At 38.1% G+C, this 27,551-nt stretch overlaps 1 protein-coding gene across 1 annotated transcript in view; it reads right to left on the minus strand.

Annotated features, from left to right (window-relative positions):
• Positions 1-822: 822 nt before the first annotated feature.
• The window catches only part of LOC139724736 (unconventional myosin-XVIIIa-like), a 191,008-nt gene continuing 164,279 nt past the window's right edge, over positions 823-27,551 (minus strand). Inside the window, exons 36-39 of the mRNA XM_071635858.1 lie at positions 20,355-20,482; positions 19,552-19,737; positions 17,916-17,933; positions 823-1,390 (exon numbers count right to left, since the gene is read on the minus strand). Of these exons, the coding sequence (XP_071491959.1) occupies positions 1,156-1,390; positions 17,916-17,933; positions 19,552-19,737; positions 20,355-20,482 (567 nt within the window). The 3' untranslated portion in view covers positions 823-1,155. The remainder of the gene's footprint in view (positions 1,391-17,915; positions 17,934-19,551; positions 19,738-20,354; positions 20,483-27,551) is intronic.

Genomic DNA, 27,551 nt, shown 5'->3' on the forward strand with positions numbered 1-27,551 from the left:
GTATAAGGTTGGACAGGGTCTAACAATACCACACCATCATCATTCACTTATAACCATGCAATGGTGCATTAACCCATTAACAGGAATCTGACATCTATGGGTAAAATATAATAATATTCTGGGTAATTTCCACATCTTAGAGACAATGGCTCAAGTGAATGTATACATGGATGGGTACTAATATATAAGACAGAATAATATTATCTGCGTCATTTTACCATTGGATCAGGTACACTAGGAAACTAAGAATATCACTTTGGTCTTCATTCACTGCATCCAAATATTTTTGATATTTTTTGGTTTGACATTGCTATTTCTTTTGCTAAGCTTTCATCAAATTTTAACCATTGTACAAGTGGTTTCCTTGTCGAGTGAATTTTACAGTTAACACTGAGAGATAAACTTCCTTTGTGAAACATTCAAATTGCCATGTTGACAGATTATGATAAAATAGATCAATTCTGTTTTCTACGTACTACAGTATTCTAAATTCTCGACATAGGAAATCATTTCTGGATCTCCTTTGTTGTAACATCTATGGTGACAGAGAAGACGTAGAAGCTCATCAAATAATTCATTAGAGAAGAAAATACCTCTTACTGAGTTATTCCCCTCGTTATCTGAAATGCATTCTTTCTATCAAGGTGCATATCAACAATAGGATTAATATTTCATGACATGAAGTTCAAGCCAGTTCCAGCCTGGTTCCACAGACATTTAAAAAAACAAAATATTCATCATTTGCTTCACATTTTTGGAAGCATATGATATCATCCAAGTATCTTTGAGTACAAAGTGATGTTGTTATATCTCCAAGATACACCTCACCACAAGATTTTCTCATGGTGATAATTGACAGCGCTGCACTCCACTTGATTGGGGAGGGGGGAAGTTTGATATCATTCCGAGTGTTTTCACCATCTAGTCACTTGTTCACACTTGTAAATCTCACTAGTGTTGATACGTGCACCCCTCTGGAGAATGCCATATTATCACTAAATACACAGCATTGTGAAGAGCGCACACTGTCCACCAGAACAATCTCATCTCGTCAGCATCACTTGCTCTTCTGGTCAAGCTGGACAGTCACAAGAAGAATTGCCATACAATACATTCCAGTCAAATTGCAGTATAGTGGTCATTTACTGCAGGGTGTCACATATAGTCAGGGTTGATAGTGAAGCCTTTTTTCCTAGGTCCATCCCCGCCCTCTGAGGCACCCCCTCCACCTAGTGAGGTAGACCCGGTGAGCGAAACATGGGTTTCAGCCAGGTCAGTGCTGCCCACCGTGTCCTCACTGTAGAGAGAGCTGGGCCTTGAGGTACTCCTCGCCTCCACCTCATCCAAGTCCTCATCTGAGCTTCCAGGATTTATGACGTACTTACCAGTCCTAGAATGGGGCAGCAAAGGTGAACGCAAGAAAAGGTTAGAGCCAAACCTGATACAAAATGGGGGTCAAACTTATAAAGCCAATCAAATCATAGTATTTCACAACCCTACATTGACTGGAAAAAAAAAAGATACTTAAGTGAAACTTGTAACAGAACCTTAATGACAGCTTACATTCTCTTCCACATTTATCTGGGAGATTAGAACTTTCTAAATGATTACATAGCATACGTGAAAGAGCATCCCTTTTACAGATTAGAGTTTCTTCAATTAAAATGAAAACTAGAAATGTCGCTATGGCGACTGGTATGCCTCCGCCATAATGCATGGTTCTCCTAATAGGTCTATAGTACATGTGGACAATGTGTGATTACATTTTCACAAAATTGGCAAAATATTAAAATGACATGTTTGTCACAAATGTATTGAATGTTTACCTTCCTTGACCTATGTTTAATTGGATGAATAAGAGAGCATGTATTTGGGGATTTAAGAACTTTAACTTGACTTTGACCATTTCATAAGTTTATGCACTGAGTAATTTTCAAGGTATGGAGAAAAAGCGCAATTTCTGTATTGAACAGTAAATTGTTATCATTTTCATCTGGCCTTTGATTCATAACAGAATCACTGTCAGGCAGAACATACATAAATTCAGCATGTACTAAGTTTCAAGATAAGTTGAGCCACTTCCGAGATATGGAGAAAGAAGTAAGTTCAGCACTTTCACTTGATCTTTGACCTTTTGACCTTTGACCTTCTTGGCAAAAAAAAAATCCCAGAGAATCCCTATTGGGTTATACATGCATACATCAAGTTTTAAAACAAAAAATCCTGCTGGCATTATAAAAAATTATAAAACAATAAAATTTTGAAGTATTACCCTTGACCTTTGACCCCTGACCTTTGACCCCATGAACCCTAATTTCCCTAGATAACCACTGCCAGTCAGTGGATGCATATATACTATGTTCCATGAAGATACCTTGAACAATTTCCAAGATACAGAGAAAAAAGTGAAATTTTAACATTTTACTTGACCTTTTGACCTTTGACCTTTTGACCTCATGACCCCAAACTTTCACCAGAGAATCTTAATTGGGTAGTACATGTATACACTAAGTTTCAAGAAAATATCTTCAGGCATTGCATAGATATGGGGGAAATAGTAAAATTTTAAGCATTTGACCTTGACCTTTTGACCTTTGACCTTGAGCATGTGCACCCAAAAGTTGATAGGCACAACTTCGCCCCCTAATACACATACATGCCAAGTTTCATTAGGATACCTCAAAAGGATTTGGTAGTTACCCTGTCCACAAAATTCATTACGGACGGACGGAAGGACGGACGGACGGACGGAAGGACGGACGGACGGACGGACGGAAGGACGGACGGACGGACGGACGGACGGAAAGACGGACGGACGGACGGACGGACGGACGGACGGACGGACAACCCGAAAACATAATGCCTCCGGCACCACTTCGTGGCGGAGGCATAATAATGTATCAAATATGTGAGAGGCTATATTCTGTGACAGTTAAATATTTCTTCTTGAGCATATCAGCGTAATTGCATAAAGGTTGAGCTTTCAAAATATGAAGTATACAAAGGTTAAAGTGCATTTACAAGGGACTTGGGTGTAGGAATGTTAGTATGAAAAAGTGGATCCAGTATACATTGGAAAAGTGTATATGTGATTACATTTCATAGGTGATTGAAAAAGCACTTATAAATCAAATTGTTAAAGACTTTAAAAAAGTGAAATCCCTTTCATAATTTATCTTGAATATGCCGATAATGAGTAATCAACTGAGAGCTAAGTACTTTTTTCCGGAAGGATGGAACACAAAAATCTACCAGAACATAAAACTTCATTTATCCTCCACAGGCAAAGATGCTGCAATCTCTTTTCATGAAAGGAAAAAATAAAAGTCTTCTCCCACGTCACAATCTCCACCCAATTGCTAACATGATATATCTCTCGCTACAATCCTATTGGACTTGATGAAACAGTATATGTTCATGAAGTCGACAAGCAAAATTTGAAGGTCAGATTTGGGCCCAGGAGATGGAGCCTGGGGAATATTATGGGGTAATCCTGGGCCATGTGTAACTGCTGATTTGATGGCAGAGTTTGAGTAAATCTCCTGATAGATGCACTTACAGCAGGGGGGCAATCACTAAAAATTGCTAGTTTCGGCCGTGGCTCTGGTTCCAGCCAAGGCCATGGCCAGATTGTTTTAGACTGACGAAAGAGCCAATTTAGACGCATCGTCCCTATTTGGCCTCACATCAAGGCTGGGAACAATGTGCACATAACAACGCCCCAAAACAGATTCTTCTATTCATCAATCAACAATGCCTACTCAGTTTCTTTCTGGTGGTGGTAGTTTAAGGAAAAGTAGGACTAATGTGACGTACGTCTCACAAACTCATCCTCTGCAATCAATTCAATATCTCCTATGGGCACAAATTTAAATATAACACAAGTTTTATGACAACAAAGTAAAAACTCATTTTGAGAAATGTTTTTGTGAGGGGTAATTCTGCACTTTGCTTCATGTTTCTGTACTCAGTCTACAGACAAAACAAAATGTGACATTGGCAGTTTTAGACACATATCTGTTATATGGGCTAAATAACATGCCAATAGTGAGGGCAATAATATCTGTCTGGAACCATATCTAAATGTATTTCATGGTCGACTGAAACTGTTGTCTTGTTTCACTAGTCAACTTTATTACAAGAACATCAGTTTTGCACACCATTATTAAATTGATATGATAACAGGAGAAACCATCTCGTGAACTAGCATTTTTCAAAAAATAAAAACAATAACACCATCCATATCATAAAAAAGCCACGACCCATGCAAAGCAAACCATAACAAACATACATGTATCTACCTTGCTAAAACTTTCTGCCCTGTCTAAATGTAATAATTCATAACTTCATGCAAAAAAAAAAACAAAACAAAACACACACACACAGTCACACAAATTATAAATGCGTAAATGCAAGCTACACAAAAGACTTTGATATCTTGTTGAAGGCCCCAGTGGTAATGTATCATTAATACTGCATGACACTACCAGGCTAACAGCAAAATAATAGCCATGCCTCACAGCCATCAAGGCAATGCCATACTCATCATTCAGAATGTAGTCCTGATCATTTCATGTTGGAAACTCTGTAACTAGACATATATACACACACAAACACACAGACACACACGCACATTTTGAGTGATTCAAAAGCATGGCATGGATGTGACTGTACAGTACATGACAAACGAACTAACATGCATGAACAACCCTTGTTTGTTACCAGTAGAATACTGTCAGGATTCAAAGACAAGTTTTACAGTTGATAAAATATATGTACAACTACAGGGGAAAAGTAAACATGATCAACAGAACACGAGGATATCCTATTATGGGATGTGATTTCAAACAAACAAACAAACAAACAACAAACATCCTAGCAAAATCCATTTTTTTTTTTTACACCCAATCATCGCAATCAGACAGACATTTTCCCAAAACAATCAGGGTAGAACAACAGTTGAAGCATTCATGTTTAAAAAACAATATGTTTTCAAGTTGATGTTGCGTAGCATTCCTTCCTGTCAAGTGGGGAGTGCTGTAAACACTGAAAGGCAGGGATATATTAGTCATGTAACATTGACTTAAACATATCCACAGAGGAACATTGGTTTTCATGCAGACAATTCAAACCAAAATCCATTCATGAGCAACATAATTCATTAATTTATGATATACAGCTACAGATGTCATTTGCAAAATTTCCTAGCCTGCAAACATTAAATGAAAGTTTGTGCAAAATCTGCACCACAATACACTGGGTAGAATGATAAGCATAACTGAGAGGTAACATGCTTTTGTCAATGCATGACAAAATTTAAATCAAGCAAAATTATCATACCCCATGAAAATCATTTAGCCAGTCTTGAAGATTAATAAAAAATATACGGTGTGTAACGCTAACAAGATCAACCATGTCTATTACCTTGTGTAATGTGTGACAACTTCATTGACCAGTGGATATATAAAAGGCTAATAAAATGAGATTCTGCAGTGCTGGAACATTACTGAGTTATATGTGTATCACGAAAACAAAAAAGTGGTATAGAATAAATTTCCAAATAGTCAAGATTCAATAAAATTGCAGGATATAAAAGAAGCCAATCAAATAAAAAAGAAGAAGAAGAAGCTTTTAAGATGCTTTACAGTGATGCAACAAATGTAAACTTAAGTCAATTTCATGCCAAGAAGAATATGCATCTCTTCTTCAATAGTTCTGCTTGTCTGTCTATTTCTTCCCTCTAAAGTTAAGCTAGTTTTCCCTTCGTCTCAAACTTCCTTCGCTGCTTAGGCCTCTTTCAGCTTCTTTTGGTCACGTTACAATTATCATCATCATTACTGACATTTGCCTCTGGTGTGTGTTCACCTTGGAGAACTAGAAAAACCTTGTTGTTTTGAAATAATTAAGGGGCGGGATTAGGGGAGTCTGCCATATTCAACATCTTTGTCCAACAATCCAGGGCAAGGGGGGGGGGGGGGGCAGTCAGAGAGACAGAATGACGGAGATGTTCCCAATTCAATAATAACAGCCCCCGGTCAGTTTTCTGCGAGTGACAGGTCAGTCCTATTTTGGTTTTCTCCCATCGGCTCTTCTCTTCAAAGCGAGTGTATGTGCATTGTGCATGTGTGTGTGTGTGTGTGTGTGTGTGTGTGCTTATGAGAGAGAGTCAGTTGGTGATTTATAATATATGTCCATTTATTGGAAGATCTATTTTGAATGAATGCTTGTGCATCATACATATATTTAGATGCTCCAACAACTCTGAAATATAACAAAACTGATAGATCTGCATTCTCTTGAGATAAGTATCAATCAATATGAACAGAATGAAAAAGACATTTTGCAACCCTGAGGAATGGTTTCATTTGAGAAACTTATGTTGAGTGAAAACTGTTATCAATATCTATGCCCCTATTCATGGGACATTTCAAACAAATTTCAATACTTCAAAGGTGACTATAATTGGTACAGCTGCAGTCAAGCAACAAGAAGTCACCTGTTAGCATCAACATTGTTGCTAATATTTCTGTAATCAGCAATATAACTGCCAACCTCTTTATCATACAAGCCCAAGAAATTTTATCTAAAAATCTGATTCAGCTGTTGGGACACTGTCCAAGCATTCACTGCCTCCAGTGTCCAGAAACAGAAAGAAAGAACAGAAAAACAGAATAAAGGGAATTCTGAAAAAAAGTGCTTGAACACTGGCATTATACCATTGGCTACAATAAATGCAGGCAATAAAACAAGATGAAAATTTCATCCTTGGCAACAGAGCATGTGCAGAAATGATTTAGAATAGGAATCAGTTATCCAAACTGGGATTCATGAAACGAATTAATCATATTTCTTACTTGTCATATTGCCAATCAATGCCAAATGTTTCAAAGAAAAAGGTATGTCAGCAAAGGTTTCATGTGAGTAAAGTTTAGAGAAAATTTTAGGCACACAACTGTCTATAACAGACAGCAATGTCCCGATTTTCTTGTAGAGCAAAAGAGGGTATTGAACCACAGAGGGGAAGGGAGTCTAATATCACCCAATTTAGGGAGAATTTGGGCTATATGATTGGGGAAAATGATCTGGGACATATCCCTTTATCTCTTTGTTTTATCAGCAGGGTCTCTGTTCAGTTAGATACTGAATGCAAAAGAACATATCCAACCACTGCTCATTTATTCATACATATGACTTCGAAGAAGATGTTTCGATATTTCTGATATTGATTCATGTAGTCATTCTTTCCTGAAATGGATTTCAAAATTCATTATGACTTTCTAATGTTACATGTCAACTATGGCACTCCAGCGCTGGGAAAGATCTAAAATTTGAGTGTGAAGTTCTACATCATCGTGAATAATCTCGCAGCTTTCCCATCCTAGCTTTTTGCTGGTTACATATACAAGTATAATGGTATCTAAAGCCACTGATTATTACTTGTTACAGTCTCAAAATACAACTGGCACCAGAGGATCAGCAACTATGTTTGCCATAAACACAATGGACATATTAAGGGTTGACTACACGGACTCTGCTTGAGTAAGTTGGGAATTAGAGTGTCATTACTAGAGACGGAGGAGCGAAATACTTCTTACAAGTCAACAAGCTCATCAATTATGTGCAACAGGTGTATGGCCATTACATGCTATGCTATCCACAGGGATTAGACGAAACAAATCATATTTCAAACAATTTCAAAGAGCTGTCGATAATGTCATTATCATGCCACTGTATCAATTTTACTGACAGCTCACAAGGGACAAATGAAAGCATTTGTCGAAAGCAGCAAGGAGTTGGTAATTACAGAAATTGTAACAGAAACTGCCTTGTTTCTTATAGCTAGGAAGCTTTTCACCAAAATCAAAGCATTTAAAAACAGGCCTGGGACATCAAACACTTTTACAAAGATTATATTTTCAAAGCTTCCATCAAAACCAAAATAGTTGCGCTCATGCAGTCTGAGCTGTGGATCAATTTGGCATACTACAAAGTGACGGCAAATCAATCAGCTTAGATGCTAGTGGCTGGAGATAATACTGCAATTTACGAGAAAACATGTGACAATGAGGAATCAATATTTGATCTGTAAATGAGACACAACAAATATTCAAAAGTTGCCTTGTAAGGTGATGTGCATGATGGCAAAATCTAGTATCCTTGGCATTCTGTGAGTGTGTGTGTGTGTGAAGCTTGCTAGTACTGTGTGTGACTATAAATAGCAGCATAGCTTAAAATAGTAACTCCAGCTGACAGAACAGGTGGGTAACAGGTGTCACCTGTAATGGATACTTGCCATTGAAAGGGGACAATGGTAATCACTTTGTTGAGCTGATGATCAGTTACATGTAGCATGAGAATCTGGGACCACATGAGAGAGGATAAGATGAAATCCTTGCAGACATACACCAAATCAAAGTTCTATTACTAACAGTCTTTTTTCTCTCTTTTTTTTCACACTAAAGTGGATCTGTGAACTAAACAAAGCTCGCGTGACACTGTAATTCACTTTCCTAAGTTTCAGGGTTGAAGGTGGCTATGTCATCAGTTAACATAATCTCGGGCCTGAAGACTTTCAATTTACTCTCAAGAGGTCCTAATTAAACGTGTTTCAGCACAGACACACTCCCATTATCATGTGTTAGGAAAAGTGTGTGGGTTGTACTGTATATAATATGTTGTTCAGAAACAATATGGTCGCTCCTTCATGAATGAAACAGATTGATATCTCAGGGAGCATTGGGACCTTCATAAAATCTGGGATAGAGTCTATATCATGACAAATACTAGGTGTTACAAAAAAACATATCCCACTTTTGATGCTTAATAGCTCAAAAACTATATATCATATAAAACTGTCATTGATGTGAGCAATAGCTGAATCATGTACAATTTAGTTGGAGGTGATTTGAATATGAAAACCTAGATCAGTTTCATGAAATCCATGATTAATTTCAAAATTAGGTTCCAGATTTTGGTCAAATTTTAACCCTCTGTACAAAACCTGAACATTACACAGGATCTAATAATGTGTAATGAGTGTGTACTTACAATGACCCTTAACAATGGACCTGGATACCACCTGTTCAGAGCTCTGCTCCAAGGCACAAGATGTTCTATTAATTACCGGTATTCATGATGGATTGCCTGGGCACTGCTAGTCTGAATTCCTAGCAAAGGGTGAAATGCGTGCACATGAAAAAAGTAAGCACATGTTTCCACGTGCTTGCATACACCACATTTCAGAATGAATAAAGACTAGCTGTGATAGTGGAATTTCTCATGAATAAATCATTCAAATCTTGGTCATTGTCCAGGACCATTGTCTGGGTGTCAACTACACACTCCCATACACACCAATTGACTTCTGTGCAAAGTTCAAGTTTTGTACAGAGGGTTAAAAATAGAGCAAAATCTGAAACCTAACTGAAAAATTAATGTTTAATCTAATGAAACTGAATTATGCTGTCATTTTGAAATAGCCTCCAACAAAATTTACACTATTCAGCTATTGCTCATATCAATGTCAGTGTTATCTGATATATAGTTTTTGAAATATCAAGAATCAAAAGTGGGAAATATTTTTTGTAACACCTAGTATATACAGCGTTATTTAGTACCTTCTCGATAGTAAAATCTTCAACATTTTCCTTCAGGCACACGACGAATGATTTCATTGAGTGGAAAAATTTGAATTCTGCAATTTATCTGTCTTCTGATGCTTTTAAAAATTTGATAAAATGACAGTGTGTGTCATGACATTTCTGTATATGACCTTTATCACAAAGAGCAAATAAGACACGACCACATGTTAAAATTCACTCAGGAAGATGGGAAAAAAAAACAGCAACATGTGCATCATTCAAGGTCAACAGATAATTTCATGCGCTCTATACTGTCATGTTGACGTTATTCAAATGAAGATTGAAGTGTACATTAACAGACACTGACATTACAGTTTTCATTTCAGAAAACATTCTATATGCACAAACACACACACAAACAAGCACATACATACAAGCATACAAACTTATGAAAAGGAGAAGATATCGTATCAGATTTCTATGACATTAACCGCAGAACTCCATCGTCAAAAGTTTATCTTGTGCGCAAGACATGGTACATCAATAATAGTGAGCACTTAACATGTTCCAATCCACTCACTGATCATGGCATTTAGGGTGAAAGATTCATGTGTGCATGAAAATTACACACATCCACTCTGTGGAACATAATTTGAGAAATGTGTCTTTTTAAAAATGACAAGAAATTCACAAACTCAGAAGAGTGCTTATCACTCAAAACATTTCAGCAAAAGATCAGAAAAAAAAAATCCTAAAATCCATGCAGTGTCCACTGCAGGCAAAGAAGGTGGTAAACACACAGCACCCTGCAAGACTGATAGATACCTGCTCGTAGCTGGCGACGTCTGCGTCTTGCGCTGAGGTCAAATCAGAGAAATAAATCTCATACCTGCTGGCTACTATTAAAGCAAGTGTCTTGTCATACACACATCACTGTCACAGAGTGTGCGCACTACATTAATACATTCTTTGGAAAGTGTGTGTGATGTTGCATATCTGGTGGTACACACTGTATTTTACTGAATTTTTCTCCCATAAGCTCACAGTGTGAAAATTTGAAGTCCACATGCTGGTTTGCTATGATTACTTGATTTACTAAGTTTGGAAAACAAAGAAGGAAACATAACAAGGCGATCTGAATATCCTGTAACACAATAGCAGCATGAATAATTATATAGATATGTCATCCATTTTACCGCAGGTAACAAAAGGGACATATAGCACATGCTCAAAGTACATCTACAATATGAACTTTGGAGGATCTGGTTACATATGAGTGGTGGGAGTACTGGTGATTGTTCCGGATAAATGAAGTTATCAACATGCAACACGAGGGAAAAGCCTGGCATTGGCATGTACCACATACATCACAATTACTTCATTTGCTTCATTGTACAGGTTGTGGATCGCAAAAAAAAAAGAGGATTACTTAGAAGCAGTTTGGAACGCCATCCCACAAAATCCCACTACTTGACTTGATGCATCCGTGATTCTGAACATGTACATTTCAATACAACAGCAAGCTTGGCCGATCACTCCACCCACACGACAAAGTATGTGTGACTGTGACAGACATACAAGAGCGAAACAGACTCGACTTTTGTTTCTTTCCACATCTATCCACATTCAGTAACAGTCATTTACCAGCTCTGTCCTGTTGTAGCCTGTTTGAAGATCAGCGCATTGTGAATGCATGGAGGAAACAACATTTTGTACTCAAGGCATCAAATAATTCAAGATATTTAAAGAATACCACCATCAAAAAGCAACATTGTGGACTAATCATAAACAAATTAATAGACACTTATGGCAACCAACAATGTGGTAGTGGTTTGGTCACTGTGTATCAAATTTGGTTTGGTGATTTTTCCTGCAACTGAGCATTTAATAATGGCTACAGTATATTCAATGCAGCATGGGGGGGGGGGGGGGGGGGTGGGACAGGTGTCATATTCCAAAGGAAAGTTGAGTAAGTTGAGGATGAATCTGATTGGGTATAAAGGGTATGAATATTGTCGGGTCTAATAAATATTGTGATGGGAATAAGGAGACCTGTACACGTGTTCACTAAAGGTTTGCACTTTTGCAGCATTCAGGAAAATTCCATACATGTAGGGGTAAATTCAATAAAGCTGTTTATACCAGAATATGGCAATGTTCTCTCCTCTCGAGTAACTGTACGAAGAATCTCTACTGTATCTTTCCCTCTTTCTCTGTCTCTCTCTCTCTCTTGTCTTTTTCTACACAAACACCCACACACACAAACACACACATACACACAAACACTCATCTATTCACTTCCCGCACATCAAAATCCCTAAAATGGATAGAATTACCGCACTACAGTAAAATCCCTCCTACCTTTCAAATGAGGGATATCTAGCCATGAGTTCATTTCTGGGCGCTCTTTCAGACGGTGGGTTCAAATTTCTGGGTTTTCACTTTTTTTCCCCTCCACCTTATTCTAAAGAAGAAGTGTCAGCCGAGTAAGTCTTTCTGGGACACATTTTCCCCTCTCCCTTTTTCTGTTAAATTTTAAAGATGTGCTGCGAAACACTTCACTCATTAGGCGGGGGAATGAAGTAGCAGGCTTTGATCATCCAATAGCAAGCCTCCCATCAACCTGGTGAGGGTACATCAGTCTATTTGTTGATTAATTGCATTAGAGCCTCACCTTGCATATTTGCTTCCTTTTAGCTACCATCCACCATTTTTTTTTTCAGTCTTTTTTTTTCAATTTGTCAGAGAAACTGTATAAGGTGCCTGGCAGGATTACTCAATTTTCAAAACAGAAAAACAAAAAACAGACAAGCAAACAAACAAACTTACAAAAAAAAAAAAAACCCTAGCAAAATTGGAGTGTGAGTACTGGTTGGTAATTAGGTTGCAAGATTCCCTCTTACTGGCCTCACACAACCATTTCTGGAATAAACCATAAACAGACACAAACACACACACACACACACACAACGTACAGACATACATATTTAAAAATGATTGGTATTCACACCACCCGTGTAATTGTAACATGTTATACTAGCCATATATAGCACAGGTACAATCTGTATCCTGGTTACCCAGCATCACATCATGTGGTCTCTTGCTTGATGAGCCATTGACGCACACAGAAAATGACACGAACACCAGGAGACTCATCTCAATCTACACAAATCCCAATTGCTGACATTTTCCATTTCTATAACTCTCACTCACTAACACACGGGTGGCATTGTTTAGATATTGTATTAAAGGCATGGCAATACACTATAAATGTAAGCATTAACACTGCAATCTTGGATCTTGTATGACAGTGTCTTTGAACAAAAGACCCAATCATTATGATAGAAGGGTAAACTAACTGTAATATCTATTCTTTGAAATTAATGTTACACAAAATAATCACTTCCTTTACAATTACAAACATCTGTTACTCAGGGAGACATTTGTCCATCAGTAGAGGTAAACAGCCATGTGATGTATTACAACTTTGGAAACATGCCATCCGTAAAATAGTAGCAGACAACTTCAGTTTTCAACTGACACCCGCTATGAAACACCAATCTCATTTAAACTATACTAAAACCATTCATCTGCAGGTGCCTAAAGTTATTCTTGAAGAAAATAAAGTCTTTGTGTCATTGATAGATAGTACTTACCTTGCTTATATCCTGTTTGTGACAACTTCACTAAAGTCCATACTCTATCAAAAGTTTACGTACAAAATAAATCTACTAGATTTCTATGGTAAGCTAATGCAATTGCTAATGAAGAGATTTCTCGGAAATGGAATCCTTGAAGCTTTCCCAAAGTAGTCAATTTCTCCTTCCATGTGATATTGTTACTGGTTGGCATAAAATGATCACAAGGTATATTCAATGAACGTATCTTCCTTATCCTAGGGATTTGATGATACAAAACAAATGTTCTACAACTGATTGCAGGCATGTATCCATATCTTGATGCACTATTCAATCAATGGGTGATGCCATGTAACCTTTCATGTACATGGTCAAATCAGCTATGGTCAATTTACACTCAGCAAGCTTTTTACCTCACAAAAATCTAAGAAAATCTGTGTCACCTGTAGTTTCACATCTTACATAGATATTACCTGATTAACCTTGGTATTCAGTCTATGACTACAATGCAGATAGGACATAGGGGCAAAAGCTTCAACATTGAAGGGTAATAACAGATTTTTAATGAAAAAGCAAAACCTCTATACTTTGCTGAATGCTACGATCAAAATCTATTGAACACCACCGTCCCCAAATACTTCAACTACATACAATGGTCCTACCACTTTGAAAGGATATATTCCTTTTGCCAAGTATCCAGCAAAAACAATCAGTACTATGAATAGTGCAATACAATTTTGATTTCAACCCAATCTTGTACTTGCTCTCTGTAGCGTACTATATTCACGACTGCAATGCGAATAGTTGTAGGAGGGCCCCCTCTGCCATCCCTGATGAAGAAGATAGCAGTAATTGACAACTCCCATGAGTACAGCAGCCCGTCAATGGGGTTAAGGGAATATCAGGTCAACTTATACCACTGAAAAAAAAAAGGGCCCAATTCTTTCCTATCTTTAGCTACCGGAAAAAAACAGATATAACACGCTCGGGGGAAATGGTTGTTTTCATTTTATTCTCAACAGCAAATTTGCCCCTGGGATGACTTAACCTGCATAGCTATCAGAGAGTGAGAAGAGCTTGTAGTGTGCAGTCCCTGGTATATTGTTTTTGTTGGGGAGGGAGGGAGTACAAATATTTACATTGGCAAAAACTGAAGATTAATCCATTGATTTTTCCCGCTTTTTGGATCTAGGTTAGCACTATCCCATTTGATGTGTTAAAATCATTAATTTTTGTCCTTTGATTTTCTTTTATTTTTAGAGGTGGGTTGTCGAGCAGCTGCAAAAGAATCTGTCGGTCTCGTACATAGTGTATGGGAATATGACGTCTCCGGAGATAAGATAATCTTTGATATACGAACAGCCCAGATGAAATTGTACAATAAAAGTCTGAATTCATTTGAAAGCGACAAGATCTGATTTGATTATCTAAAAAGTCAAATTTACTTTATGCTGTAAACAATGCCATAACCTCAAATGCTTTCATACTTACTGCTCATAGGGGAGACGAACTAAGCCACCACCAATCAAAAGATATCAATATTCCTGGATCAAACCAAAACGCACCTGGTTTCTAGTCATAGATGTTACCTATGCTATACAGGCTGTCACCATTGATAATGCAACAGATGTTAAAATCAGCAGATGTTAAAATCAGCATGATAATTGATCAAAAACTATTTTGTGTTGGAATTTTGTGATGCTAGTTAGCCTTTCACTAGCCAGTGGAATACAATTCTGAAACTAATGATGCACTACTCATATCATTCCTTCAGAGATGATATTGATGGTTTTTTTTTTTTAATCGGAAATCCAAATTTTCAGGAGATTTTGATACATGAAAATAGCAAAATGTGTACAGACTTGAGAAAAAAAAAATCTGAAATCAGATTTAAATCTGCAGAATATCATGCTTGTTTCTTTCCTTGCAAAGAAGATAATTTTGACAAGATGAATACCCATCCACATTGGATATTCTTCCATTCATTGTCATAAACATGTCTGCATAATTCTATGAATGACTGGAAACATGTACGATGACATTTTGATTTGTGTTTTCAAAGTAACACAGCTTTCTGATCAAAATTACTCTAACACCTGAAGTTGTAGTGTGCCATTTGCATAGATGACAAAAATAGCCATATTAATCACAACTATCAATTTTCCTGGTGGCAATTATAAGGAAATGTGGAAATGTGATTCTCAGAAAACTATGAGTAATTATCTTTTTTTTTCTAGCATTTCAATTTGAAAAAAAATCCCTTACATTTGTTTACCTACATTTGAAAGAAACAAGCATTCTGTTGCATTTGTTAAAATGACGGATAGTTCAAAGAAAGCGGCAGTAATTTGTTTTTTCTTCTAAATCCGGGTAAACAATATACAAGTGTATTTACAATGATACTAGTACTGCTATGTTACAGTGTCCACAAGGATTTGTTTTTCTTTTACAATGCTTTGAACAAGCAGGGTCGGTCACAGCAGGGAGGAATGAAAAAGATCCCACATTTCCCTGGTCACAAGTTTGAAACAACTCTGCAAAACCATATTTGTCCCAAATGATGATCTTTTATAAAATTAATCCTTTAAACCTAGATGCATTATGCTGTCCATCAGCAATCTGTAATCTAAAAACTAACTATCTAAACCCCCCCCCCCCACACACACATACACACACAGCATAGATGACAACAGTGAGTGAGAGCTGGCTGAGGGAACAGCCATCCTAATTTTGTTTTGTTAAACACATCTTCCTCTACCGCCCCTCTTTGAGAGGCACTTCTTTGTGGTTACAGATTTGACCAATCTCCCCCATCACGTCATCCCCGACGCCCTGATCACTGCATCTTCTCCTCACTCCCAGGCAAACATGTTCATTTTAAATTGGGTCATCATCTACTCCATGGACTAAGCCCCAGGACATCATCCCTCGATACACTCCACACAGACGGAAGAGAAAGATGTGAGAGTCAACAGTTTTTACAATTGATGAGGCCTAATTTTGGCCACTTCCTGTGCGGGTAGCCAAGGAGGCCTGCCTTTCTTTGCACCAAAGCCTTTTTAGCAACTTTTTTCTCCCAGTACATTGAACTCCCAACAACAAACAGAACAGCCCTTTTGAGCTCACACCGTTCTTGAATTTTCACTCTCGATTTCTCATCCTAGGGAATAATTGTTGATAAGTATGTTTCATTATCTGACCAATGACATGATAAATGCCGTTCTTTAAATAGATATATCTCTACCACCATAACTGTTCTCATTAAAGTCACTCACATTACTTTCACTGCAGTATTATATGGGAGTAACTTGTTTTTATTATATCACACATTACCATTATAATGTTACAACTACTACCACCATCCATGGCCACTCTGATGATTGATGTCTTAAAAATGTTAGCAATGATGGCAGATAATGACAGTAATGGGAAAGACAATGATATAACAATGGTGAAATATCATAATTAGAATAGCAATTAATATAGTAACTACATTATATCAATTTAATGTGTGGTTACTTTGTACTACAAATGTCTGCTGCTCCCATTTGAAACTAACTCTGCTTCCAAAATTCACAGAACTACAGTACTCCTCATGAACCAGTTAAACGGCAAAACAAACAAACAAACAAACAAATAAACAAACAAACAAACAACAACAACAACAAACAGAAAGGGAAGAGACGAGTAGATCTAATCTCCAAAAATTAACTACCAGTATTCATAATTTATATTTCACATCTCATCAATTTCAATCTCTTCATGTGATAATGTTCATGTAAATGTTATCTTTACGTAAATGATACATAACACACACACACACACACACACACACACACACACACACTTTTCATCCTAGTAAAACAATCTTCTTATGAACATATTACCGACAACTAATGTTTCCTAAAACCTGAACCAATTGATTATTACACGATTCCGATATCCCATGATGAAGCTCAGCTCATGTATGAAGAATGTACATTGTGACAATGGCTGCCTAAATCAAGGTAATCAATCAAACATGAATTAAACATTGATGGCTTGACATGATAGGACATGGGAGATATAAACGGCCCATAATGCTAACAGGGCACTGAATATAAGAGTCTCAAGTGTCTTAACCCATTCCCGATGGAAAGCTGGTGGTACATCTGAAATGTCAATGGGCATTCCAAAATCCTGAGGGAATAGCAGGTTTATCTTTTCAATGCAGCCTGCATCGGACTGTGGCCAGCCACTTCAGGAAATGGTACATTTCTAAAATATCTTTAGATATGTTTGTCTGTCTTATTTAGCTTTGAGGATAACATTTTTTTTTTTTTTTTAATGTCTTCTCTTTTCTTAAGGTCACCAAGATGGACTCAGGAATGTGTAAGGACCATTATCACAAAGTATTAACATACAAAGCTATGATGGTTAGAAAGCATTACATCTCCATGTTAGATACTACCTACAAATGACTATCAATTAGTACAAAAAGTTGAAATGTATAGTTCCATTATTCCCATGCTTCCCTGACAATCTACCTACTGGTATGATAGATTAACTGTCAAAAGAATGGCTGAAATAACAAATCTCAACTCAACCATTAAATGAGGGTCATGCTATGGCTAAAAATTTGATCTACTTTACTCTACTAAGCATTAAGCGCATCACCGGGCAGGCGGCATGGAAAACATGACTAGGAGGAACTTACCCATTTTTCAGTAAAGGACTGCACAAAGAACGAGGGATGTTTAAAATGATTAATATCTTCATCTCAAGAGATTGTAAAAGGTCTGGCAAAGAGAATGCCAGAGGCGTACTGTTTGAAGGTCATCTATTCTACATGATCAAACTCGTAACAAGATTACTGGAACGGAGTATTGTCAGGATTAATGTACGAAAGAAAGAGATCTATAGGAGAGGACTGGAAGGGGAACTTATGACAAAAGGAATTCTTTGATACAAGCAAGCTGACCCATCTTTCATTGTCCATGCAACTTCTTGTCAGAAGATCAATCCCCCCCCCCTTAATGTTTCTTCATAACATCAGTCAAATAACATTATTGTCTCTGTTTTTTCTTTTAATATCTGTACTACACTCATGAAATGATGCTGATCTGTGGAAGAAAGTAGACAGGATAAACCATGTGAAATAGCAGGATTTGAGACACAGGTATCATGCACTGCCAAAATACTCCTATTTTGCATGAGGAAGTGTTTAAAGCTCAACTGGGATTTTTTGATAAGATATGTTTTGTACACAATGGGAAAAAATGGAAATCTATATATATATATATATATATATATATATATATATATATATATATATATATATATATAAGAACTGCTTCAGGATAAACTGAACAGAAAAACAAGGAGAGTTTTAAGTGACAGAGCAAGAAGACACATTGAAGCAAGGTTTGCAGTACCCTCAGGGGCAAAGGAAGGGAGGTGTATGTGTGTGTGGGGGGGGGGGGATGAGGTGGCGCAGGGGAGGGAGGGAGAGGGCAATGGTTTGGAGTAAGCATCATGGAGCTGAAATTTCAATCTAGAGAGTTTTTGTTCTTTTAAGCTCAGACTATCCAAGAGACATTTGGAGTACTATAAATTGTAGACAGCATACACAAGAGGTAGGCTGCAATGAATCGGAAGCTGCTCTGCTTTTCTCTTCTACTGTCCATCAGAGAGAAAAAAAAAATTGATCTAAGAATGGGCAATGGTTAGCTGGGGTGGGGCTGGAGAGAAGGGGACAGATTGGCTGCCAGAGAATCTGCCAGCTCTTCAACACACTCGTTCACATCAAGGGGGTCCGCTTTGATCATGTCCGAGAAGCAGCAAGTCGGCCAGTGTAAACAGGTGCCCCGTTTCACTTTACGTCTGCCCCAATCTCCTGTTGGCTAATCAGGCTTAAAGGGGTGCCTCAGCTCTTTGCATGCCAAAAATGTTCTGAGTGTTCATATCAGATATTCAGGGCACAAACATTGCATCTCAACAGTACACAGGATTTCTTGATTTCAGATTTTGATTGTCATGCAAGGGAACTCATCTTGAAAAGAATCATATTTTAGTCACGAAAAAGAAACAAAAGCAATTGAGCAATTCAAAGCTAAAATTGCTCAAATTTGTATCAATATAAATGGCACGAAAAGCGTATGATCATGTGATTATGATACCACAAGGAAGAAGGTATATGGAGCTATAAATCTGCTGTAATTGGACAGAAAGAGCTTAAGAATCATGTTCCACTGCAAGGACTAATGAAGTTGGAAGAGGGGACGGGAAGGGGAGGATTTTATGCACACAGAGGAAGATATAAACAGCTACAAACAAAGATGGCATGTCCTTACCGCGCTCTCCTGACGACATCCTCAGACCGTTCTGACGTGGATGAGTAGACTCGCGAACGACGGTACCGCGAGGAGTCCACACTGCTAGCGCTGCTGAGACGACTGCTGCGATTTGACGAATACTGTGAGTAGCGAGGCACGTAGTCTCCCTCCGAATCACTGTCTCCACTATCGCTGCCCGACACGCTGCAAATAATACAAATGACAGGTATGCACACATAGTTATCACTCTGCTTGAATTGGTGTCAAGTCTTTCTTCGTTTCGTGACAGTAGAGCCTGGTAGAGTTGGGGTCTGAATGTAAACGAGGTTGGAATTACCTATGCCTACTTTCTACAGAACACAAAGAACAAACCCCTGTATCCTTCACAAATTTGGAATGCAGATTTCTCTTGAAATGCCCTGCTGTAAAAAATTACAACAATTTTTTTTTTTTTTTTGCAAGAAGAAACAATTAAGCAAGCTTGGCCTGGGAAACTTCTCAGCTGTTGTCAAGAGTGGGCCTTGGGGGAAATGCAGGTAGGGTTACTTAACTTACGTTATAACTATACAAAGTAAAAACTGTGAAAGGAATTAAATTCAGATTTAAGTGTAGGAGGTCCTACATAGCAAAGACGATGTGTATCACAGCTTGGTGAGGGAAATAGTTGCATGAATAAAAGACACAGATATTATAGGGACATTTTTTAAGCAGTTTTTTAAACTTAACATATTTTTAAAAGTTTTTTTAAAGCTTTTCTTTATTCTTTTCAATCAACTGAGCAAATTCAAACTGATTTATGAAAAAGATGACGTTATCCTCACCTGCATTCACTGTCACTACCAATGTCATCCTCCAGGGCACTTTGGAGGTCAGCGATGCGCTTGAAGGCCAGTTTGAGGTCGGACTGAAGCTGCTCGTTGCTGGACTGCAAACCTTCAACTTCCAATTCCTGCAGTTAGGAAACAGCCAAAAACAAACCAGAATTGTGTGTTAAGCCACAGTAGACGAGTTCACAGGTCATGTGAATCAGGCACAGAGTGTGTGATTAAGACTTTGGGATACTGAATTTGTGCTCCATAGGAACACACAAATGTCATTACCAAGTCTTCATTACTTATGAAAATTATATATATCATCTGAACTCATTCTGACATCTCTCCCTGGGAACTATAAGATTAATTTGTCACTTTAAAATCCAAGAAATTTTACTAGGAACACATGTGATATGATTTAAAAAAATCAATACAGTTGTTTCTGTTTGTAAAGATTAAAGATGGAATAAAATTGGTACTCATATGAGTGAATATATAGGCTATCATTGTATATATCTATATATACCGTTGAAAACATATACAAACAAGTGTGTTCAGTGTTATGTGAACCGTGATTGTATTCAGTATAAGGTGCATAATTACAGCTGAGATGGCAAGGCGTACACACTCAGCATTTTAAGTGCTGATGAAAACAAGGACAATCATTCAACTGGAATGTTGACAATGATGCTATGAGAGTTGAGGTAAGTCATCAAGCCCAAATCTGCTGAAAGACATACTGACGCCACGCTGCAGTGCTGAAGTTATGTCAAGTCATTGGGCCAAATCCTGATGCACTACATTCCCTCACCCCGTACCATGGGAGCCCCTGAAAATCTCCGCAATTCACAAATGCTATCCTACTTGTGAATAAAAAAAGACGCCAATTTCCATCATGTACGATCACCCTTTGACCTACATACGATTCTTCTTCCTTTCCTTTGTCGCGCTTTAAGTGTTCGTACAGAGTAGAAATTTGAGGCTGCGCGGCAGGAGTGATCGGGTGGTTTCGAACTGTGCCTGTAACATTCTTCTTCCTGGCCCTCGAGGGCAGCAATCACTTAAGCCGATGATGAATCGTGGGATGCATTTGACTATGCTGCAAAGCCTATCACAGGCGAGCAGAAGTATAGCATTGTACAGAATGGAGGAAAAAGAGAGAGGATGATAAATCTAGAGAGATAGAGAGAGAGAGATAGAGGGGTAAAGGAAAGAGAAGGTGTGTGAAAGGGAAGGCGAGAGACGAGGGGATCCACACAGGAGTGTTGATTGCCAGACTTACCCCTCATCATCCCTTTCAACCCCCCAAGCTAATGGATGGATGACTGCTACCATCATGGCTTCTCACAGCCATTCATTGCCACTTTCAGGGGTGGAGCCTTCCTCAATGACTTGTGCTTTACAAGATCAGTGAGAACTTCCACTCAAGTAGGAGAGTTACACCAATAATGTGGGCGATGAAACAAAGGAAATAGACTAGAGTGAATTTTTGTTAAGGATAGGGAGACAAAAGATTTATTACCAGGCGTCTGTCAATAGACCAGATAAGGACACAATCCTACAGGAATCATGGAACAGTTGTCTATACTCCTAATTAACCCATTGAGGACGAGTCCTGAGTGTACTAGGGTAGGTGTCTATGGGAAATGCATGTTGTAGCTAAATCACATCGCTCTCAATGGGTTAACATTGTGCATGTGTGTATGTGTGTGTTTATCAGTTACTTAGTCAGCGTATCTTAAGAGTGTCTATCTGTCAAACAGTTCTCTTTTAAAACATATTTTCTTGTAAATACATAAGTTTGTCTACGATGGTGGTGTGATACTCCAGCAGGATTACAAAATCATCATCCTACGTCTTATCAAAGCACAATGACATCATTACTCCAGTACCCTTTACACTGCACACTACTTCTCTCAGAGTTCACACATATACACTTACAATTGTATTGTCTTTTTTTCTTTCACAATATTCCTCAATTTTCTAAAATGTGCAACATGACATGAAAAAACATTGGATCCATTTCATAACTTAATCTACATGCACAACAGGAAATCACTGATTGCCTCATCTCCTGAGCACATTGCTGAGTGTGTTATTACATCTCTCCTACTAACATCTATGACTTGAATACTCCAAAGCAATGTCATAATACATTCATCTCACAGCAATGCAATTTCCCAGACATTTTTTTTTTCTAACATAGTCATACATGACAACATATATGACAATCATGTGAAGGCAAATGTGTCCTACTTTTTGTGCATCCTGAAACAGATAAGTTGAGCTGTGAAACCATAAACCTCCCTTAAGCCCCTTTTACACTTTCACGGATCTCGTCACAATTCACCTTGGATCATCGCTCCGGGATTATGTCTTCTTCATTATTGTATAGACATCTGGGAGGAATCTGATGTGATTCTTGGCACACTGACATATCCCTGGAAAAATTCAGCTTGCCACCCCAAAGTTCAACGATGAAACACCATCTGTGCTCTTCCTTATAGGCACCATGTACCACCATGTAGCCTCCAAATACAACCTGGACACTTCGTGAAGACACCACAAGGTCGGTATTAACACCAGTGTCATCTGGGTTTGAAATTTTGTGCACTTTGCCAATACAAATGAATAACCATTGCGCAAGTTGCCATGCAAGGGACATCAATGAACATACTTCATCTATCATTTTCAAGACAACAAACTTGCCAAGATGTTTTTGACGAGATGCGGCAGAAGTCAAAGAGTACTATACAAAGAAAGGATCCACCCCTGAACCAATCTCCAGTGAGTCAAATGAAGGCAATGAATCACCTACAGTAACAACATCTCAGTCATTGAAGCCCACACTTGAGAAAAGAGTTGAAGAAAGGCTTGTCATAACTACTCCCTAAGGTACATGTATCTGCACAAATCGGAGTTCCCGACAATGTTGTGCAGACCGATCCTTCATGCGCCCAGTACCCGTCCGGAAACATATGGAAATAGAGCCTTCTCTTCAGGTGCTCCACATCAAATGACCTCGCTACCAATCCAACTTAAAAATTGTAACAACCTTGATACCTTCAAATCTGAAATGCAGGATTATCTTTTCCAGCAACTTTGTGAATAACAGGTGACATATTGTTGGAGCTGGAAGCCTTTGAATGTCCTAAATGATGCTATATAAATGTTGTTCATCATCATCATCACCTTATATCAGTTATGTCTGAAGTGCAAGAAGACAACAGGTATAGGTCCAGTGAATTTCTGAACTATAAGACACCTGTCAACATTCTGGGGATATCCCAGTAGACATTTTACACCTTCGTGTCAGGACTGCAAAAGGACTCAGTAGCCTCCATAGTCCTTCTTAAAATCAGTGTTGGCTCCATATGCTTGTCCATGCAGACGCCCAGTTCAGAATGTGGATCAACCCGGATTTTGATGCGAGATGATCCTGTATGCGATCCGTGAAAGTGTGAAAGGGGCTTCGACAACTAGATGGAAGACGGGAGGAGATATCGCTGGGCGTCTCCGATACCATCACCACGGGGATAAACTATTTGTCAGGTGATTTTCACATTTTCGCCCAGACATTTCCATCAATGCCAATATCAACGATGAGAACGGGAAAAACAATCCTCATTCTCTTCTGGGGATTCACTTGCATATGAGTTTTGCTGAAGCCTTCAAACAGTTCACACTCTCACCATTCAAAAATCTCATTGCTGCATATTTCGTTGTTTTTCTGCATGTGGGAAAGCATTCACTTTTTTTTTTCCATTGAAAGAGCAAACAAGAAAGCAAAAAAAAAAAGTATACCTAAAATATACAGATGTTGATTAGTTCAAAAATGAATTTTCCATGCAAGAGCACAATTTTGCTAGTATGTTTGTTTGTTTGTTTGCTTTTTTTTTTGGTAAAGGTAGGATAAAATTCACTGTGTTTCAGAGTGGGGAGGAAAGAACATGAGGCAAGGTCAGAAAAAAATGAAATGAGGATAAAATAAGTGAGCACAGATAGACAGAGGTTTAGACAGAAAAACTTTGGAAAGAGAAGAAAGAGAGAATATAGGGGCCACTCACACTCAAAACTATAGAGAGTTTAGACTTTGCCAAATCTTGTACTTGGATTTCTCTCAATGTGGATGCCAACTCACTGCCCCCTCCCCCACCAAAAACCTAAGAAGCACAAAACTCTTAAATTTTGTGAGTGCGAATCTGACGGAACAAACTCTTGCAAGCCTTACTGATGCGACACCCACTGGCTCTAATAGACTGCATCTATAGAAAGCTGAAGCAAATGGAAGCCACCTCACAGGTCCTGCCTGCAAGCAGAGTCTCTGTCAAAAGTACCACGAGATTTTGTGGCATTGTGGTTTCTTGCTTGCGGACAAACAAGCAAAATGCTGCAAGTTTATATCTTGTGGTATTTGCTATAAAATATTCCAAGTAGAAAAAGCACTCTGAGAGCGCAGACCTCCGCCAAGCATGCACCTCATTTCCACCACTGATCTTGTTCTTCCATAGAGATATCGGTGATTTCCACCCATACATATTTTATATAGCATTGTGCTGAAAGTCGCCTGATTTCCCAATATAGAAGCCTTTGTTACGTCATAAACCCTCAGCTGCACGGTGCGCCTCGCCCTAGCAGAAACTAGAGCACGCACTTTAGTGCGCGCAAGCAAACCTCAAATACGCGCAGCCTGAGCTCCCAAGTTCATTGACCCTACCTGCCAAAATATCAAAACTCCTTCATAAATTCCTCAAAAATTCTCGGATCACTACCAAAAGTTAATCGTTTGTTACTTGTGTCATTTTCAACCTCTCCTGCAAGTTTCATCCCAATCTGTTCACTACGTTTTGAGTTATTTTGCACACGGACAAACTAACTAACTAACTAACAAACGAACACACAAACCAACGGTAACGAAAACATAACCTCCTCCCTTGGCAAAGAAACCGAAGAGAGTGAAATAGGAGAGAAAGAGGGAGAGAGAGGGGGAGAGAGAGAGGGAGAGGAAGAGACAGAGCAAAGAAAATTCATTTTGTCTTCGGTCAATGAATCCATTAGTATCAAGTCAGGGAAAACATTCGGCTAATTTGTTACAGACTCTCAACACAGACACAGAAAAACAGATCAAAATTGATTGGAGCTGTATCATCATTACATCAACATTCTGTCCATAATCCTCCCCCTCCCCCCCCCCCCCCCCCCAATCTCCTGGCCAATAACCCTCCTAATAAAAAAGAACCATTCTATGGCCCAGCCTGGAAGCTCTCATTAAACAGCACTCCAGGAAAGGTTAATAACATTCCACAATGAGGCTTCATCATTCCAATTCTCTCCTCCCTCAACAGGCACTTAATTAAGCATTTTTGTCCACATGGGCTGTGGGAACAGGTGAACTACAGTCCTGGATGTTTACTGGGCCATGAAATGGATGTGGGCTGAAACCTGGTGATTTGTATTATAGCACCATTTCAGAATGAGATCAAATCAATTGCATCGAAATGCCAGCCAGCATCATTGACGCAAATTGTTTTCATGTAATGGAGAAACTTTGTATTTGACGACATAGACCACCACAATTAGGGAGCAATAGAAAGGGGAATGAAGAGATCAAAAATATTAAATTTCATGATACATAGTATTTTATCATTGTTTGACATTTAAAGGACACACGAATGGAGTCTACTCATGGCCATTAAACCCTCCAAAACAACCACATTCAAATGGCACTGCTGAGATATGTGTGCGAACCTAGGAAGATATACTGGATGAATTCATGCCAACACACCACTGCCGCCATTAAACTTTATTAATTCATATTACTCACAGCTCATAGAAGGTGCATGTAAAGTGACGGTGAAATACCACAGCATTTCGCATGGTATTTTATAATGTGAACGCAAATACAACTCAAGAAACCCATCAAATACTGTTGTATTTAGGGTGGTAGTTCAAACTTCATACGAAATTGCATCTATAGGAGATTTGAGTGTGATTCATGTCACAAAATACCACTGATTGCACAGCCGTATATAATTCTTATGTGACCTGATACACTTTGCGCCTTTTCTGTTGGAGAAATGTGCATGCGCAATGCACACCAGAAATATCATGGTATTTTGTGAATGAGACCTGTACCAAATTACTGTGGTATCTTACACCATCGATGGTATTTCGCCAATCAGAATGGTGCCCACAAATTACTACGCTATTTGATACCATGGTGATTTTAATGTGAATTACATCCAGAGTTGTGGGATGCTGAAAACTAGATCACTGTGAATGCATTGTGACATAATCCTTATATGTCTTGCATGACAACAGGTGTTCCCTGACATGTGTCATACATTCAATATTCTCATCTTAGTGGCAAGCAAATGTCATACCATTCTTTTGTAAGGACACATGTATATCACATGTTCTCCCTGAGCTACATCACCAGCAGTTTAGGCAGCTAAGATGTGAGTTATTGATAATAATGATAAAAAAATATTAGCAAAAATAACAGCACTAATGATTATTAATGTCATTTAAAATATAGTGCTTAATGCCACTGACTGCTAATTTTCGAAATAGACTGTCATGGTGACAGTTTATTCTAGAAATGGTTTTTAATAAAACTAATTGTTTATATTTTGTATCATATTCAACAGTACTTTTCACTAATTATACTGATCAACATTTTCATGTTAGTTACTTTTATCCCTAACTCACATTTTAGAACTATTTAAAGCACTAAAGCTATTTTTTCTGCAAATGTTAGCAAGGGGCTTTAATATTGTGGACATCTCCAAGCACATTAATACAGAACCGGAAGTTGAATTGAGATACAGAATATCATAACAAACATTGTGATATGATTCAAAATTCAATTTAATCACATTCATCGCATCTGTTCGATCTCTCATGAGAGCACAGTTCTCAATTGCTTTTTAGCTTGGAAATGAAAATAAAGAAGAAATGTAACACTTCCAGAATCCTTCAAGGCATTCAGTTAGTTTGTACAGATTAAAAAAAAAATGCTATATAATGATTAATATACAGAAGAAAATTCTATTTCCATCATTGGTCGTTCTTCCAGACACACAAAGATTTGTGGCATTTACTGTAGATCGTGAATCCATTGCGACGGTATACGCCACATAATTGGTGAGGTTCTTATTTTGGGTGCTTTTCGCAAATTTAAAAAACATGCGAAAATATCAACTC

Source organism: Diadema antillarum, unplaced genomic scaffold (genome assembly GCF_040938485.1).
Source record: "Diadema antillarum isolate AM-2024a unplaced genomic scaffold, OU_Dant_1.0 scf00000226, whole genome shotgun sequence".
Lineage (NCBI taxonomy): Eukaryota > Metazoa > Echinodermata > Echinoidea > Diadematoida > Diadematidae > Diadema > Diadema antillarum.